General features: G+C 40.5%; 1 protein-coding gene across 1 annotated transcript in view; it reads left to right on the forward strand.

Moving 5' to 3' along the window:
* The window catches only part of SLCO5A1 (solute carrier organic anion transporter family member 5A1), an 87,618-nt gene that overhangs the window by 38,824 nt on the left and 29,619 nt on the right, over positions 1–19,175 (forward strand). Inside the window, exons 3-5 of the mRNA XM_009461686.2 lie at positions 4,144–4,370; positions 12,377–12,541; positions 17,403–17,601. Of these exons, the coding sequence (XP_009459961.2) occupies positions 4,144–4,370; positions 12,377–12,541; positions 17,403–17,601 (591 nt within the window). The remainder of the gene's footprint in view (positions 1–4,143; positions 4,371–12,376; positions 12,542–17,402; positions 17,602–19,175) is intronic.

Here is a 19,175-nt window from a genome sequence, read left to right on the forward strand (position 1 = left end):
TTTGTCTGTTTTCCAATTCTTTGATATTTCTCCAGGAAGATGTGAAGCATAGATGGTGCAGATAATTGCATCCAGTGCTGCATTTGTGACATCTCCAGCACTCGGTATACTACCATAATTGTCCCTTTGGATTTCAATTTCATCTCGTGCTACATCACAGGCCCCTGTCTCCTTTGCTGTTTCCTGCTGAGTGGGTGCTTTCAGATTTCTGCGTATTATGCCACAGATCATTTCTTTGATCAGTGCCTTTGCAGCTTCTGCCTTTGAGATCCTAAAAGGGATGTTATTACATTTTTATACAGTCTACCGATTTATTCCCTGTCTGATAGTGCTGACTAATCCTCCTAAAAGTCTGCTTTCTAATCCATGTATGTTATCAGCTAAAATGAATGAATAGAGGATTTTCTGTTTACATAATATCAAAACTAGTCAAAACTTTCAGTCACTTAGATTTGCCATGCAAAATCTTCCCGTACAATCTTTCTAACAAAAATGGTGTTACACATGGCTGTTTGTTTGGTGTTTGCCTTTGCATAACCATTTACCACACAAACCATTATACATGCATATGAATTTACCTTCATTTAAAAATACAGTTTGCAATATCTTTGCATTACAAATATGAGGCCAATTTTTTTTCTTTCTTGGCAAGTAATCCTGTCTACTCAATACTTTCAAACATTTAAAGTTTGAACAAATATATAATCAGTAGCTTCCTGTTGTAGCTTCCTTTTTTAAGTGTAAAAGATGTACAAAAAATGTAAAAATTGTTCTTATATAGGGTTTGCGTGGCCAGGTTTTGGTAGTGGGGGAGCTACAGGGGTTGCTTCTGTGAGAAGCTGCTAGAAGCTTCCCCCATGTCCGATAGAGCCAATGCCAGCCGGCTCCAAGACGGACCCACCGCTGGCCAAGGCTGAGCCCATCAGCGATGGTGGTAGCACCTCTGTGATAACATATTTAAGAAGGGGAAAAAAACCTGTGCAATAGAACTGCAGCCAGAGAGAGGAGTGGGAATATGTGAGAGGAACAACTCTGCGGACACCAAGGTCAGTGAAGAAGGGCAGGGAGGAGGTGCTCCAGGCACCGGAGCAGAGATTCCCCTGCAGCCCGTGGTGAAGACCATGGTGAGGCAGGCTGTCCCTCTGCAGCCCATGGAGGTTAACGGTGGAGCAGATATCCACTTGCAGCCCATGGAGGACCCCACACCAGAGCAGGTGGATGCCTGAAGGAGGCTGTGACCCCGTGGGAAGCCCACGCTGGAGCAGGCTCCTGGCAGGACCTGTGGACCCGTGGAGAGAGGAGCCCACGCTGGAGCAGGTTTGCTGGCAGGACTTGTGACCCTGTGGGGGACCCATGCTGGAGCAGTCAGTTCCTGAGGGACTGCACCCCATAGAAAGGACCCACGCTGGAGCAGTTAATGAAGAACTGCAGCCCATGGGAAGGACTCATGCTGGAGAAGTTCATGGAGGACTGTCTCCCATGGGAGAGGGACCCCATGCTGGAGCAGGGGAAGAGTGTGAGGAGTCCTCCCCCTGAGGAGGAAGGATTGGCAGAGACATTGTGTGATGAACTGACCGCAACCCCCATTCCCCATCCCCCTGCACTGCTTTGTGGGGAGGAGGTAGAGAATTCGGGAGTAAAGTTAAGCCTGAGAAGAAGGGGAGGGTGGGGGGAAGGTGTTTTAAGATTTGTTTTTTATTTTATTATCCTACTCTGGTTTGATTTGCAATAAATTAAATCCATTTTTCCCAAGGCGAGTCTATTTTGCCCATGATGGTAATTGCTGGGTGATCTCCCTGTCCTTATCTCGACCCATGAGCCTTTTGTTATATTTTCTCTCTCCTGTCCTGCTGGGGAGGGGGAGTGATAGAGTGGCTTTGGTGGGCACCTGGTGTCCAACCAGGGGTAACCCACCACAGTTCTGTAAACTGTGATTTGAAAGCAAGAGCTTTAGTCTTTCATTGTCATGATTTGATATTGCAATAATGTGATTGACTTCACTGAAACTTCCAAAGACTAGTGTAGATTAGTGTGGTGGGTTGACCTTGGCTGGCTGTTGGGTGCCCACCAAGCTGCTCACTCACTCCCCCTCCTCAGCAGGACAGGGGGAAAAAACATGATGAAAAACTTGTAGGTTGCGATAAGGACAGGGAGAACACTCACCAGTTACCATCATGGGCAAAACAGACTTGACTTAGGGCAATTAATTTAATTTATTGCCGATTAATAACAGAGTAGGATAGTAAGAATTAAATACAAAACTACAAACACTTTCTGCCCACCCCTCCCTTCTTCCAAGGCTCAACTTCACTCCCAACTCTTCTACCTCCTCCACCCTGAGTGGTACAGGGCGACGGGGAATGAGGGTTACGGTCAGTTCATAACACTTTGTCTCTGCTGCTCCTTCCTCCTCACACTCTTCCCCTGCTTCAGCGTGGGGTCCCTTCCATGAGAGACAGTCTTTCATTAACTGCTCCAGCATGGGCCCTTTCCATGGGGTGCAGTCCTTCAGGAACAGACTGCTCCAGCGTGGGTCCCCCATTGGTCACAGGTCCTGCCAGAAAACCTACTCCTGTGTGGACTCCTCTCCACAGGCTGCAGTTCCTGCCAGGAGTCTGCTCCAGCATGGGCTCTCCACGAGCTGCAGGTGGATACCTGCTCCACCGTTAACCTCCACGGGATGCAGGGGAACAACCTACATTACCATGGTCTTACCCTGGGCCTGCAGGGGACTTTCTGCTCCGTCACCTGCAGCATCTCCTGCCCCGTCACCTGGAGCACCTCCTGCCCCTCCTTCTCTCACCTTGGTGTCTGCAGGGCTGTTTCTCTCACGTTTTCTCACTCCCCTCACACAGCTGCTGGGCAGCATTTTTTATCCTTTCTTAAATAAGTTACCACAGAGGTGCCAGTAGCATCGCTGATGGGCTCAGCTTTGGGCAGTGGTGGATCTATTTGGGAGCTGGCTGGAGCTGGCTCTGTCCGACATGGGGGCAGCTCATGGTGTCTGCTCCCAGAAGCACCCCTGCAGCCCCCACTCCCCTACCAAAACCTTGCCATGTAAACCCAGTGCAATTAAATTATTATATAATGAGAATTGCACTTTCAGTACATGAGAAGAACTCTGTGGGTGAATTCTGAGGTTGTCCTTCTTTACAGAAGCAACTATGTGAGTTTATCCATGTTTCCCTGTATTCTTTCGCTGCAAGATGAACTTAGAGGAGAAATTATGTTATCTGATACTCTGCTATCAGCCTTCTGACTGCAGAAGGTTAACTCTAGAGTACTTCCTAGTAAGGCCCTTTTACCCATCTGTGTTGCTGTGGTAAAGTTCATTAAGCTTCTTGGCCTCAGGGAGGATAACTGCATGCCTGCAGTCTGAACGGCACTTTTCTGGCATCTTGTACGTCATTGCCCCTTCCGTGGGCATGTCACAAGTCATTCCATGTGAGCCAAGGGATCATTGCAGAGTTGTTTATATCCCGTTCTTATAGGACAGAGGGAGAGAAGAGAGAATTCTTTGTGAAGGGATATTTCAGGTTGTGGTCACAGAACAGAGCTGCAAAGTTTTAGGTGTAAACCCTGGTGTGAACTGCAACACGGCAGTTGTTTGCAATCAGGCTTTGGGAGCTCTTCATTGGGAAGGGAGAGAATTGGACAGTCAGGGCAGTGAGAGGTAGGCACTGGAAAGCAGAAGAGATTTAGCCCTGATGTATCCATTTGGACATTTTACCTTCTCATGCCATGGATAACTTTTTTCATGTTCTCCAGAGGAATACTGTATTGCTTTACTGGGAATTATCCAAGAAAGGCAAAGTAAAATGAGTATTTACTTCTCAGCACTCAGTACTGAATAATTACCAAAAGTGAAAATTTACGGGAACTCAAAGCTGACACTATTTCATAATATTTGGTGCGTTCTGGATAAATACCTTTATCAGTAGACAAGCCAACAGAAACATCTTCTAATTAAGGGTTTTAGTGCAATGAAGGCTCTCCCCCAATCCAATCCTTCACTCTTAATGTCAATGTTCCATATTTTGTAAATATGTCTTTCCAGCCAGTACAGCCTGTAATAATCACTGTGGTTTTTTTATTTCATGTAATGTGTTGGCTTTTATTTCTGTTCTTGTCTCCTGGAATTAGGTGGAGTGGATTTCTTCTTTGTGCCATTGCAATGCTCCTTGTGATATTTCCCATGTTTACCTTTCCGAAAAAGCTCCCTCCTCGACATAAAAAAAAGAAAAAGAAAAAGAAGGTGAACTCTGATGATGTTTCAAGTGATGATGAAGTCATGAAAGAGAAAACAAATAGCAAAATACAAGCAGACAGTGCAGTTCCTGCCTCTATGGGATTTGGAAAGAATGTTAAAGGTGAACTTTGGTTTTAATTTTTAAATGCTTTAAATTTTGTATACAGGGTCATCTAGGATTGTATGAGTGTAATTGAAGGCAGAATTTTGACATCCTGTATTTAATATTATGTTTTGCTATTGAGATTTTCATAGATGGTCATCCTCTAAAATTACAAAATGCAGTGATTAGCGCAAGACATCCATTTACTTAAATTATTGAAGTGTTTAATGTGCACCTGTCACAAACAGGTAGCCTATTTCCTATAGTTATAGGGCCTCTATTACCAGACATATTTGTGCACCTTACAGTTTGTAATTGTCATACTTGCTTTAAGCTGTCCTTCATAGAATAAAGTGCTCCTCTGAAATATAAGTGAAACAAGTAAAAAGAATTCTAGTATGTGGGTTCAATTACATTCATGCATTTGGGTAAGTTAATTGAGAAAGATTATTTGTTTCACATGCCTTTCCTGGCTATTTGGTACTGCAAGCTATTTATTTTCGGAAGGCTAGGACGAATGAAACCTGTGCTAATTTTGAAACAGGAAGAGATCAAAAGATTGACAAGTAATAGAGATTTTAATTTTATTCAAGAAGTAAACCATTAATGTGAAATCTAACAGTAAGTAGTAGTCATTGATAAAATGCCGTGGGAAGAAGGGCAGTGTTATTAAAAATTAATTAATGTGAAGCATATACACTTGACAATATAGGCTTAACAGTGTCATAATATTGAATAGTATGGGACAAGAATGAATGTGCCTTAATGCCAGTGTGTTGTCAATGCTGTTGTGTTCTCCTTGGATTCCATGATATGAATGCTGGTTGTGCCATTTTGTGGTGGTCTGATGAATGCAATGGGACTAGGAGAAACCATGAAATGTCATTTGTACCATTAGGTGTAGTTTGAACTCAAAACTTTAAGTGTTGATGTGGACATTAGTGTTACTTTTTCATTGGATATCAGTCCAGGTTATAATGATTGGAAGACTTTTTAATGACATGTTTATGATCACTGTTTATATTGAGTAGGCAAGGCTTAGCAAAACCAACGTGCCGGTTTTAAACTAAACCCAGTGTAATTCTAAGTAGCGTTTGCCCACATGCATATTCATTTGCTCTACATTGCATTTACTTCTGTACTCTCAGGGTACCTAAAGGTACTGCTAATTTCTATGGAAGTAAAGAAAAAACAGGAGACCAGAATTTGCTTGTGGTGATTTTATTAGCTTACAAAACATAATCTTAATCGAGGCACAGGGCAAGCAAGGTAAACCTGCAATATCAGATCTTTCAGAACCATGTTCTCCCTTTGTTTGCAAAGTAGATAAAAAAGTGGTGGAGAAGCAAGAAAAGCATGTTGCCTACTTCCTTCTTTGATGACTATTCCCCATATTTGTGAGTCCCCATACATAATGTTTTCTCCTAAATCCATAAAGCTAGTTGTGGCCTCTGATTAGCAAAAGTAGTTCAGGGCTACTCCTGTCAAGGTTTTCTCACCAACTCAGGGAAGTGGGAAAGGGGAGTTTAGTCTTTGCTGGGCTCCTTCCTAATCATTGCAGGCAATGCCACCAGCAGAGGGACTGCTTCATTCTGTAGGTGTGCCTGGAAAAGATACAGGTATTCAGACAAACTCTGTGTCTGGATGAGTTTGCTGATGCTGCTTCTCTGTTTCTGTACATAATTTCACCTTCCAGGTCATGTTATGTCACTAGAGGCACAGCAGATGATAGACAGAAAGCAAGTATACTCATAGGAGAATGTTTCCTATTACTTGTTTTCACAGAAATGAAAACTACTGTATATCTCATTTTAGCATGTATTTTTAATACATATATCTGCCTAAATGTGTACTATACCTTCTACAAAATCCTATATTAATATATTAGTGGAGCCACCAAATTAGAGCTTCTCATATACAAAATTTCTCATTTTCTCTAGAGGAGAAACTCCACCACGTGGAACAGTGAAAAGCAGCATTGTATTCCACATGTCAGAAAGATACCAAGTGAGTTGAGATAACGCAGAGAAAAGTATTTTGCTGTAAGCTGATAATAGCTTTCCCATTAGGTGCCATTTACCCTAGCAAAGAGGGCCTGCAGCAGGAATGCACTATCATTTAATTATTTTTCAAGTTTAAGTGGGCTTTATGGAATGAGATCATGCCTCAAGCTTCTCAGTTGAGGTAATTTTGTTTATAATGGGAAGGAAAAAAGGATCGCATGTGTCTAAGTCATTTAGCATTGCTTCTTCTCAGATGCAATGTACATTTTATACTTCCCATTGAATTTCAGGGCTTCATCTTTTTATAGCACGATGGGCAGAAGCACCACTTAGGCAGTAGCCGGGAGACTGATGATTTAGTAGGTCACGTCTTCTGTTCTGTACTAATAAATATCAGTGATGTCGTAGTCTGCCATGACAGAGGTCAGTGCCATTAAATCTGTAAAATCCATGCAGCTTTGGTAAGAAAAGTCTCAGGGAAGAAGTTGTTTGTTTTGATCTTCTGATATGATGTTGTCTTACCTGGGAAGCCTGGCAAAATGATTCTTGTCCTGCTGTAACTTGTCCTAATTTCACATAAGTTGGTTCTCTAGATGAATGAAAAGGAATTGAAAAGCCATGATGGCTTTTTGCTGCAATGGCTGTCAGTATAGGCTGAAGAAATAAACCAAAACTGGCTCCAGCTGCAAGTAGCCTCCAACTTCAGTGACCTGAGCTTTATTTTGGCCCATGGTAGAGCTGGGATCAGGTAAAAATACAAATACATCTTTGCTTTTTCTAGTGTTTCGAGATGCAAGGGCTTGGAATTCAGTCTTTTCCTATGTATGTTGCAAGTAAACAACATGAGAGGGAGACTGCTTCTGAAGCAGGTATCAGAAGTATTAAATAAAACATTAAATAGGTCACAGGATGAAGAAAATTGGATGTAGTTTATTGGGAGAAATAGAGGTAGTGTAGATAACATGAGCTAGAGGAGATTTATAATGAAGAAGCCACAGTTCAATCCTATACATGCAGATAAATCATGAACCTGAGCAGACAAAACCACTGTTTTCATTTATTACATCGATATCCTTAGGGTTTTGTACCATGGAAATTGTATCTGCAGTCCCTTTTACTTACCACTATAATGAAACTTACTATGCAACTGAATAAAGGAGCAGTGTAAAGAAAGCAAATGTATATATTACCTAAAATGTACTGATCTAGTCTGAAACGTGTAAATTAATTACACATATTTTGTAGTCTTTGAGGTGTTTTTAATGTTTTTTTTGTCACTATGTACAGCCCTTTCTTAAATGTGGAATATTCCTGTCTGCCTTTTCACATCTACCAGCTGTCATATGCCCTTCCCAGTCAGTCCCTGCCGGGGACTGAGACAGGATAGTAATGCTTGTCAGGGCATCAGCAAAGGTAAAAGAAGCTCCTGAGGGGCTCGTGACTGTAGGGTAAGCCCACTGCAGTGCATCCCCAAGGATCTGGATTGGAGTTTCTGCAGTGCCCAAAGATGAGTTGGCAGGGATCGGAAGAGGAGGAGGAGACAGTGGTCTGTGTGCAGGGGTGCTTGGTGAGCACTGTAAATGTCAGAGAGCTGAACAAACTGTGGGCTGGAGATCCTGCTGTGCCACTGACCTTGAGCGAGTCGCTCCCCCCTTGCCCTTTCTTAGGCCATCTTGAAGAGCTCAAAATAGAAAAGGCTGGCATGGCCCCATGCAGTGATGAGCAGTGATAGCTGGAGCCTCGAGGAGCTGCTCTAAATCAAGTTAACAAAAGTAATAATCAGATCAAACTCGCTCTGAATCTCCCTGCTCTTGATGGGATATTAGGGGCTGTTCAACGATCTGGCCACCACCCAGGTACTTAAGGCATGTCCTGAAAATGCTTGAGGAATCAAGTTGAATTAGGTTGTTTAAATGGTATGTGAGTAGATAATGAAATTAAATATATGGCAAAATATTATTCTAGAATTTAATGATTACCTCCATGCAGAATATATTTGAAGTAGTTGTGTGTGACTGAAAATGCTCATTTCCATTGTGATAAACAAACTAGAAATTCCGTCTCAAATCTTGGCTCTGCTTTGTACTACACGAGAGCAGAAGCTGCCCCTGAGACCTCAGTGTGGAGGCAGCCTCCTTCAAAGCTGCAGACTTGGATAGTGCTGTCCAGGCTTGGAGGACGAGCGGAAAGGAGGTCCTTTGGCTAATATCTGGATCACCCTTCTAAGGGGCTTCACTGACAGATTACAAGAGGACAGTGCTGTAGACTGGGATGGTTTATTCCCCTGGTTGTATTCATTGCACCGCCTTGGGCTAGATGCACAGGAACAGGGATAACAGAAAATACATTAAATTATGAAAAAGGAGATGAAGTCAGAATTATTTGAGTTTTTATTGAAATTCTGTTTACAGTGCTTTAAGAGTTTTGCTTAGAGCAGTATTTATGAATATTTGTATTGCTTGCAGATTCTTCTTATGCTTTTCCCTTGCCGTGAGTCAAGCAGTGGTCCAGCACACTACTGAAAGAAAATGAATACTGACTAGAGAAAAAAATATTGTCAAAGACCATGAAGGGAAGATTGCCAGTAGACTAGCAAACCAGTCCAGCAAGGCAGGTTTCAATTTAATCTTAGTTACATATTAGGTTATTTAAAAAAAAAAAAAAAAAAGGAAAGAAGAAGAGGATGTTTAAGATTCGAATTACTGCACAGAAGAGTAAACATGTTTGCAGCCATACTAAAAGATCATTTCAGTTTTAGGAAAGTAATTGATAGAGATTTATTTGTTCAAATGACAGAATGAGGGAAACTGCAAGTTCTCATAGGTTTGTTTCTGATGCACACTTGCAAAAACAAGAGATGTTTTTTGAAGACCTCCTAAAAATCAGAACATGACAGGTTTAGTAATGGCCTTGAAATGAAAGCCTAGGCCTATGGCTAGTCACACAAAAATAATGTGACATTGAAATGTTTTAAATGCATGATCGATTATGTACTACAAAGGATACTTAAAGTTTTTAGCATTCTTGCTTTTTACTAGAATTAGTGTGGTTGAAAGATATGAGATACTTATAGTGCCTTTTTATTATAGGTTTTTAAATTCAGAAGTGTAATACAGATTCTGTCACACAGGATTTGACTATAAGCATGGGAGGAAATCAGGGAAAACCTAATTCTGAATGTGTATTTTTATTTGCAAATTTCTTACTATATAGCAACGTTTCCTTGTATGCCAGACAGTTTCTCTTTATAAGTCACAAAGAGCTTCAACTCTCAGCTGCCCCAGGTGGTATGTATTAGTGCAGCGTGCAGGAATAATATCTGTTTTATTTGATGCCAAAAATTACAGTAATCAGCAGAGCTGTTCCCTGAAGAATCCTTCACATGAGTGTAAGAGAACTTGTGCTTATTCTAAGACACGGAATTTTATCTATTTATCAGTAGAAATTCAATTTGAAAATACTAATTAGTTTTTAAATTAATAATGACCTTTAGACTGAGTGCTCAGATGAGATGCAAGTAGGAGTCAACAGAAAGTATACCGCTCTATATCTGAACACCAGAGCAAAATGTTCGTTAGCTCTGCAGTTCTTTACCTAATTATTTCTTCAGTATCTTTAGATTGAAAATTCTAAACCAGACATTTTCCTGAAGCTCAGTTTTACCAGGAAGACCTAAACTTTACCAGGTATTATGATATTTGGATCAGGGCCTTTAAAATAATGGATTTATCAAAGATCTTGGACTCAGCCCTTGGCCAAGGACTTCCAGTTCATTTCTGCAAAGAGCACTTTGTTCATCATCATCATCAAATGATGTCATTGTGATGTCCAGTCTTCTGGAAGTTGCTATCTTATTATTTTCTTCCACATATTTTCAGCACGGGTGAGCAGCTGCCACCAAATAGCTCCGTTTCCAGCAGGACCGATCCTGGCACCCCGTCTTTCTGTTTCCTGACTCCTTTCTCACAGCGGCAGCGGCACAGTCATAACTGCTTGCTCCTGTTGCAGGGGGAGAAGCACTCAATCCTGCACCCTGTCCCCAGCAAAATCCTGCTACAGCTGCCCTGCTGCAGTCCTATGGCAGCCATTTTCTTAAACTGCGTCATCTGGCCCCATGAGAGGCTTTGCAAAAGCGGGGTTAGAGCATCTTGGCTCTTGCCCTTTGGTTTCTTTTTGCACCTAAGCCCCCATCAGCTAGCCCAACCCAACCCAAGCCAACCCAAAAATAGACACAAAGCCAAAGCTGATGAGGTTTGAAGGCTGACATCTGATGGTATTTGAGATCTTTCATTTTTTTCTCTTTCATTTCCATTTGAACAATGAGATAAATTTTGATCAGGTGTATTTTGAACATGCAGCATATTTGCCGATAAATACTGATACTATTTTATCTTTGTACTTGCTACTGTAATGTAGTTTCTGAAGGTGTACAGTTGCGTGACAGTTTCCATATATTCATGTTGATATTATATGGCCTCATACTCCTGTTATCTTGTTTCTTTCTGTTCTTCTATTGCAGACAGTGCCACATTTTTTTAAAAAAAAGCTGTAGGTGGTAAAAACCATTAAGATTCAAATATATGAGTGCTTCTTAATATGATTTATTCATTACTTATTTCCACCAAATTTTGTATTTAACATTTAATATGTTTCTTCATAGAGACAGCAAGAGAGCATTTGACTACATTAAAATTATAAACCCTGTACTCATAATGAATTCAGTATAAATTTTGACAACTGGCATAAGCTAAGACTGGATGCAGTCAGACAACTTAGGTGCTAATTTGCAGCCTGACAAGTTTTGACATGACAAGAGTCTAAATTCTGTTTGCTTTTATACAGATAACCTACTGGAATCAATGGAGAAAGTGAGACAGATTTTTGACTTGACAACTTTTAACATCAATAAAATTCTCACTCAGGAGTTCTTACTCAACATGTTGTATTTCTAATGGGCGCTCTTGTCATTGAATTCAATGGGCTTTGATTCAAGCAGCATTCGATTTCTGTGTGAAGTAAAAAGCAAATGAAAAAACACAAACCATAGTGGGTTAGATATAATACTTGAACAGAAAATCTGATCTTCCTAGAAGCCCCAAGGGAAAAAAAACCCCATGTTTAAAATCACGCCATCTAATCTGAAAAAATTAAATCTTAAATAGAGTTATCATTATCTCGTGATGATAATTTGACAACACTACAGGACTAAATTAAAAGTATTTAAGTGTTTCTTTTAACTACAGTGTTGAATTTCATGGGGTTTTGATATTTGGTTTGAGGGTAATTGCAGCATCTATGAATACTTTTTCAATTTAAGTCAATGATGTGCTCTCATTTTTAATTGATTGTTTTATCACTTCTGAGAATATTAAATGAGTTATGTGTAAATGTTGAGATTCATTGATATCATTGACCTCAGTTTTTCAGTATGCTTTGTCTGCCTCTATTGTAAATACTTTTAAATCATGTAGAAAAATGTTTAATTAAAAATCTTTCAGTTCACTTTTCAAATGACAGTATTATTATCCCAGCTTTCCAAGTGTGGTCCTCAAAGCAGAGAGTTACAGGTGGAGTATGTGACCTGTTTTCCTCCTGTGGAGTGCACAACTCAGTACTGACGGTTCAGCAATGTGATATGTGTTGTTATCTCATAGAAAATTCCAAAATAAGACATCAGAATAATTCCAAAATCACTACATTTTATTGCTGTTTTTCTTTCCTTTATAGTGTTACTATGTAGACCCTGTTTCTTCAGATGGTTTTGTTAAAACAGACCTCAGTTGTGTTTGTAAAAAGTGGGACTGCAGCCCTGGGGCGATGCAGTAAGATAGGGTAAGAGCAGACAGCAAAGACTGCAATCCCAAATATGCACTCTCCCTTCTGCTTAGCAAATGTAGCCAGATGCTAGCAAGCCATTCTTGCCAGTCCATCTCAAAGAAAATCAGCCTGTTTTGTTTCAGTTTGCTTTTGTTTCTCACTCATTATTTATAACATTCCTTTGTCATTTTTGTCATTTTATAGAGCTTCCAAGAGCAGCTGTCAGGATCTTAAGCAACATGACATTCCTTTTTGTGAGTTTGTCATACACAGCTGAGAGTGCCATTGTCACAGCTTTTATTACCTTCATTCCCAAGTTCATCGAGTCACAGTTTGGCATCCCAGCTTCCAATGCCAGCATCTACACTGGTAAGGCATTGCCACGTAGTGTAACGTTGAAAGGGTTGACGTTCTTTGACTAATTAAATGAATCCGTACAGGAATGAACAAAAAACATGCTTGTTGGAACAGGTGACTGGATCCAGCTTTGTGCATTTGGTTAGCTATTCAGGCCTTTTTTTGATGTTTGCTATATGTGTTTGGTAAAATGTGGACCCATTTATAGTGTTAAAGGGCTGGGGTTTTTTACATAAGCCTAGATAGACATTTTCTAATATGTTAATGGTCTTCAAGGAGGAAAAAAGCAACAAAAACAAGCTAGAAACCCCATAGGCATTACTGTGATTTGTGTGCTTTAAAAGATATTGTAAAGCTGTTCTTACTTTCTGTGAATTTTACTTCCTCTTTGATCTTTAAAATGCCCTAATCTTTTTATTTTCCCCAGTGACAAGTTTTTTATCTGTCCCATCCTTCAGTTGTCTCTCCCCTCCAGGCTGGTGGTCTTCTGCCTATTTACCTATTAACATTGAGCACACGGTGATCTAGTCTAGCTAGGAGAGCTCCCCAAATCCTCTCCCACCTGCCATTGCAGGTCCGAGGCCCCTCTTTTGCAGTTGTGGCATTTCCCCTGCTGCTGTGGCAATGGGCAGCCAAGTCCAACTTCTAACAGAGCTACAAACCACAAAATTTTAAGCTTTGTGCTGCTCTGTGGGAGGGAAAGATGGGAACTTCCCTAGGGAAAGGGGCCAAAATGTTGTGCAGAATTGGGGCCCGTGTCATGCAGGTCACCTCCCTTCTCCTAGCTCCTATATCAAAGACACTTGTCTCTTTCTTCTTTTACACTTATAAGCATCTTTTCTGCCTTCTCTATAGTGCTTTGCATATAGAATAGCTGCTGATTGCTAGACAGGTTAGTTCTTTGCTCCCCCATACTTCCATATATTGTGCCGGAGAAGGAGTGATGGAGTGGATAGTGAGGTGTGGGAACAGGGGTGAAGTATGGGGTGAAGCTGCCCAGGGGCATCAGTCAAGGAAAAGACAAAAAGTGGTAGAAGAAAGAGAGACAAAGACACAGAGACCTCACATGGGAATCATTTGTCACCTGCAGTGGCTGGAAGAAACGCGAGGAGTCTTTCTAGGGCGCTGAGGGGAAACATCAGAGAAGCACCATGTGGTGACTTCTGTTTGAGAGCTTGCTGGGATGAAATTTTCTTCAGGGCATGAAATCCCTGTGTTCTGTATACAAGGAGGAAACATTGATTGATGGGACCATGATTCTATCTGAAGCTTAGGGTAGCTACATGTGCATAGGAGTTTTGCTGTAATGAGTCTCGATGGGATTGCTACTCCATAACTTCCTTCATTCTCAGGATAAACCAGAAGCATTCTAGCCAGACAAAATATTCAACAGCCAGTACATTAAAAGATGAAAAAATGATGTGACCCTGTCCAGGGTGTGAAGCTATTAACATCTGTTGTTTTCCCTGTTATAAATGGCTTGATAAAGACTAATAATGAACCAGAAGAAGATGATGAAATAACTTGGGCTGGATGTGCAACACGGAAAAGTGAGCACTGCTTCCACAACCCAAGCTCCGAAACTTAGCATTAAAGTCAACAGTTGTTATTAATTTTATAAATACTTTTTGCAGGAAAAATGGGAAAAGGAAGCTTGGAGATTCTGTATTAGATTGCTCTGGCTAATCTAGTAAAAGACATCTCCAGTTTACAAACTTCTGGTTAGCAAAAGGAGGACCTACATGTTATTTACATTACTACGTCTATACTTCAGATGTACATTGCCAGCTACACGTGTACATGTGCTTGACAAATCTCTCCATGTGACTGATGTAAATTTTTTATTCGTCATTTTCCGTCTCATTCATAAATAGTGATTCTTTAATTAAGTCTCTGTTTCTATTTTTAAACAAACCTGGCATTAATCATCAGCAAAAATGCCATGTGCCAAACTTCATGTCTTAAACTCGTGCAGCTTGTGCTGCAGTCTTGTCTTGTTTGGAATTTTTTTTGTGTGCAGGACATGTGACATTCAGCCTTCAGTTTTTCTCAAGTCCAAAAAAATGGTCTTTGACTTTAGGTTACAGATAGATCTTAGACAAATCCAGGTTAAACTTTCAGGTGCTTTGCTAGCATATTTACTTGTGAGAAAGAGAGTTACAACTGAAATAATTTATAATTGGAAGAACTGCACACTACGTATTATAAAGCACTGCTCTGGTGATCTCTGCTAAAATGGTTACAAACACATTGGCTCTACCTTTAGTTTTAGAAAAGGTATAATACGTAGCTCAGACAGAATCAGTTTGAAAATCTCCACAGTATTCCCTTAGTGTAGCCCGCTTAGCAGATATTGCAGTTTTCTGTTCCCAGACTACTAGTAGCTGTTAAGATCATCTTTTGCCTCTGTGAAAAGCCTCAAGTGCTGCAGCATCCTGACAACAGCAAAAAGGACAAAGCTTGAAAATTGCTGACTGAAAGCCGGTATTGCCTCGGAGCACTGTACCCAGGAGTGTATTTGGCACATGCACAATTCCTGTAAGCCAAACTGTCATAAAATGAAAGAGAGTGCAGTGCAACGGCTTAGTATCAGATCTTAAGCTTTATTCCTCTAAATGCCTTTGAAAAAGAAGAAAGCATGTCCTGATTAGATGTACATGCTTTGCTTTGCCCTGGAAGCTCGTCTGGAAGTGCATTGTAGTAGCTGTGTTTCTTTGACAGTACATCACTTCAGATTTCACATCCCCTGCGGAAGGAGAGGGGCATAAGGATGAAGAGTTTGTACTTGGGGCAAATGAACCTGTCAGGCTTGCTGACACGCAGGAGGGAATGAGTGCTTCTTTCTGCTGCCTTTACCACAAACAGTGAAATCTGCTCCTGCCCTTCCAGTTTCTCCCAGAGAGAGTTTTTCCATCTCCATCTTCAGTTTGCATGGAGGAACTGGTCTTTATGCTTCTTCTGTGTGGGCTTTCCTTTACCTTTCCATCCTCCTGAATGAGAGCAAGCCTCGGCAGGCAATTTGCTCATTTTTTTACTGATCGTCATGGTGTGGCAGAGGACAAATGAAAACAGCAGCACAGTATAACTCACTGATGGAAGACCCACTAACCTAATGCCTCACAAAATATTTACATGCTCAGTTTTGACAAGATACTAGATGTAGACACACACAGTCTCAGTTTTAGTGAAAGGCTTTTCCAATATACATGTCCTCAGAAGAATAAGAAAGAAAGGTAAATTCAGGTCCAAAAGAGGTTAAGAACTCAAAGCTAAGCTATAAGATGGAAGGAAGAAGAATATTGAGGTTAGTTTATTGTCAGTAAGCCCTTGCCTTGGGCTAGGTCCTTAGTTCATATAACTGATGTAGCCACGGATTTGCTCCATGGAATTTGGTTCACCAGACAGGGGTGTTTTAGAAGGCATTGCAAGTGATCCTAGTCTGCCTTCGGTGTGGATGTGGGCTTCTCTGACACAGATTTCATAGAGCAGGGCATGCCTGGTAGACTCAGATGGCTGGGTTACCATTTTCACCCAGAGAGAACATTTTCAGTGCAAGTGAAAGGATTTGCATTATTTCTTTCCCTCGTTCATATTCAATCATTGAAAGTGAGAGATATAACAGCTCCAAAGAGATAAGAGCTTTGAACTTTGGGAAAATCATTTAATTCTCCTAGAAGGACTTATACATTTAAATTCTGCTCTTATGAGAAAAACTGCTTTTGAGTCTGTGAAGGGTTATTATTAAGAATCTTCCTCATGAAATGACATTTTATTTTATAATGCCATTTGTGATGGCAGTATAATCAAGGCGGCAACTATTTTTACCTCTTATTTTTACTTTCACAATCTCAATATTTTGATAAATATAATGTCCCCTTCACCTTTAGACCAATTAGCAGAGAATGAGAATGCTTTGCAATAATATTAAAGATATTTGCAAGTGATAGCATTACTGGCTTCTTTAAAAAAAAGACCAACATCTTAAGAATTTGGATTATAAAGTTTAGCTCCTTCTCCCTAGATGCAGCTGCGAAAAGTTGTTGAAATTCCATATTTATGTGGAATGCCTCTTTATTAGCAAAGATGTTATTTAAAGACCTTCTCACATGTCAGTGAGAAGCAAAAGCCAAGGGAAGCAAAGAAGTGCAAGACATTCACTGACACCACCACCCCAGGCCCTGGGAAGCGAGGACAGCCCGGTGACATGTTGCTGAACTGCCACCTATAACTGCAGCATCAGAGCAACAGAAATTTCATAGGCACGTTTTTGTGTCTTAAACTTATCCTAATACTAATTTTAGTAACTTAATTTCTTTCACCATGTTTGGTCAGTTTGCACTCCATGAGGCTGTGCTGAGATGAATGGGGTTGCCAATGCAGGAAAGTGCTATTCAACTTGAGTAAAGCATCCAGAAGGCAGAATTTGCAGCCCCGCTCATGCATGCACTCCCAGGTGGGCAGGCTTCTGGCGGCCTGCCTGGGATTAAAACTTGTGCTTCCCTGGAATTAATCATGAGAGTAGGAAGAGGAAGATTTGTGTCCAAATCTGGATTTTTTCAGATTTTCAGTAATTGAACTGGAGCAATGTGTATCCTTTCTCTGCATTCTAAAATAAATACAAAGCAATGTTTCTGCTTGTGAGTACAATAGTTCTCTTATACTGCTTTGGCTGCTGGTAATATCATAAGGAGGCTTTTATTAATTCTTTGACAACACTCCAGAGGTTTGAAAAGTCTGACTCAGTTTGCTAGCAGACAATGGACATCTTAGTACAGCATTTGCAGTCATCTAATTAGGGAATGAAACCAATATTTATGTTTTATTTCATTTCTGTAGATCCTGTTTTAATGTTGCTCGAATTTCTTCCCGGCAGGTGTGATTATTGTCCCGAGTGCTGGTGTTGGTATTGTCCTAGGAGGCTACATTATAAAAAAACTGAAACTTGGTGCAAGAGAGTCTGCAAAGTTGGCGATGATCTGCAGTGGTGTATCTCTGCTGTGCTTTTCAACTCTCTTCATTGTTGGATGTGAAAGCATTAATCTAGGGGGAATAAATATACCTTACACAACTGGGTAAGTATCTTGGAATCATCTGTGGCAAAAACAACTTTTTCCAATAAGCCTGATAAAGAAATGTAAAAAATGCTGATGGCTGATGTACTGAAGAAGCCACATGTTCAAATGAGAATTTGGTGAGTATTGCGATATAAACACAAGCTGTTACTATGTGGCCCCAGTTTTACATCTAGTTTATTATGAAGCTTGTGTAAGAACTCAACTTTTCGAGGGATGGGAAAAATATATTAGAATGGACTTCAGTGATTTTTACAGGAAAATAAGAATAGTATCCTCTGTACATTGCTTGGTTTAGTTGGTATTTCAAAATGTTTTCTTTTCTGCTCATGAAAATTGTGAAAATACTAAAGGGATTATAAAGATTGTTTCTGAATAGGTTTCTTTATTATCACCATAATAGTGTCTTAGGTCTACAGTCCCTATTTGAGAGGAATCACTTGGGCATGGGCTATCGACATTAGTGGTGTGCACGCCTTCTGAACCCCTTACTAGTTGTATGAATGCCCTCCAGTACTTCTTGGATCATCACCAGGACAGCGACTAGATCATAACCCTTAAAGAGATATTGAGAATGAAAAAGGCTGTCATGAAAAAGAAGGTGTGGATGTAGGAAGGTATTGGGAATAAGGGATTTAGGCTGTGACATTAAGAAATGTATGGAAGGGCATTTTAAAAAAACAAGGGATATTCAGAAGGAAGACAGTGTGGTAAAAGTTGTGAGAAGGTGTTTCACTGGAAGGTAATTCCTCAGAAGCCTGATCATGAGCTTTTATTTTCTTTCTTTTGTACATTAGCTTTTCCCCAAAATTGCCTTCTTCACATAGCTTAAACACAAGAACAGAGTAAGCATTTGAAGAGCACGAACTTATCTGAAGCAATGTTTTCCCCTTTGCTTTTACATCTGAGATAAAACCTTCCTTTTATTTATGGCCAGGTGCTGGGTATCAGATCCATTTCAATATGTTGCTTTTCAGGCTCAGCTCTGGACTCTTAACATTTTGAGGTTTGGAAGAGAGTGTAGAAGTGTGGAGCAGGAAAAGAGATGATCAAATGGGGAAAAAAAGAACTGCAGTGGGGCAGGGAGCAAGTGTCATGGTTTAACCCAGTGCTGAAACCAGGACAGCAAGCCAATTGAAAAACAAAGAGGAAAAATGGGAACCAAGGGAGGAAGAAAATAGGCACTGTTTACACAGAGAATATTTTGCATTGTGTGTTGCTAGGTGTTACTACATTGCTGTCAAACCCTAATCCTAGAGCAAGGAAAACCAGTAACTGAAAGTCATGAGCTGATGGAAAGCTGGTTTACTCCTTTGTATTCTTAATACCTAGAGTTAAAGCTTGGTGCTGAGAGGCTGACTGTAGAGGGGACTAGCATGGTGATATATCCTTGTCTGAGCATAGTGGGCTGAAGAAGGAGAGAACAGGGATGGGAAGGGGGTGGAATGCTTTGATTGTCCACCTTCTATTGATGTTTTTGGCAGCCTGTGGGTGTAGATGAAGAAATGAAAATTATTCGGAATTAAAACATAAATTTCAGAATTTCCCTGCCTTACTGATGAGAAGGCTGTAGT

The sequence above is a fragment of the Nipponia nippon genome, unplaced genomic scaffold (assembly GCF_047370975.1).
Source record: "Nipponia nippon isolate SJK-2023a ecotype South Korea unplaced genomic scaffold, ASM4737097v1 scaffold_1, whole genome shotgun sequence".
Classification (NCBI taxonomy): domain Eukaryota; kingdom Metazoa; phylum Chordata; class Aves; order Pelecaniformes; family Threskiornithidae; genus Nipponia; species Nipponia nippon.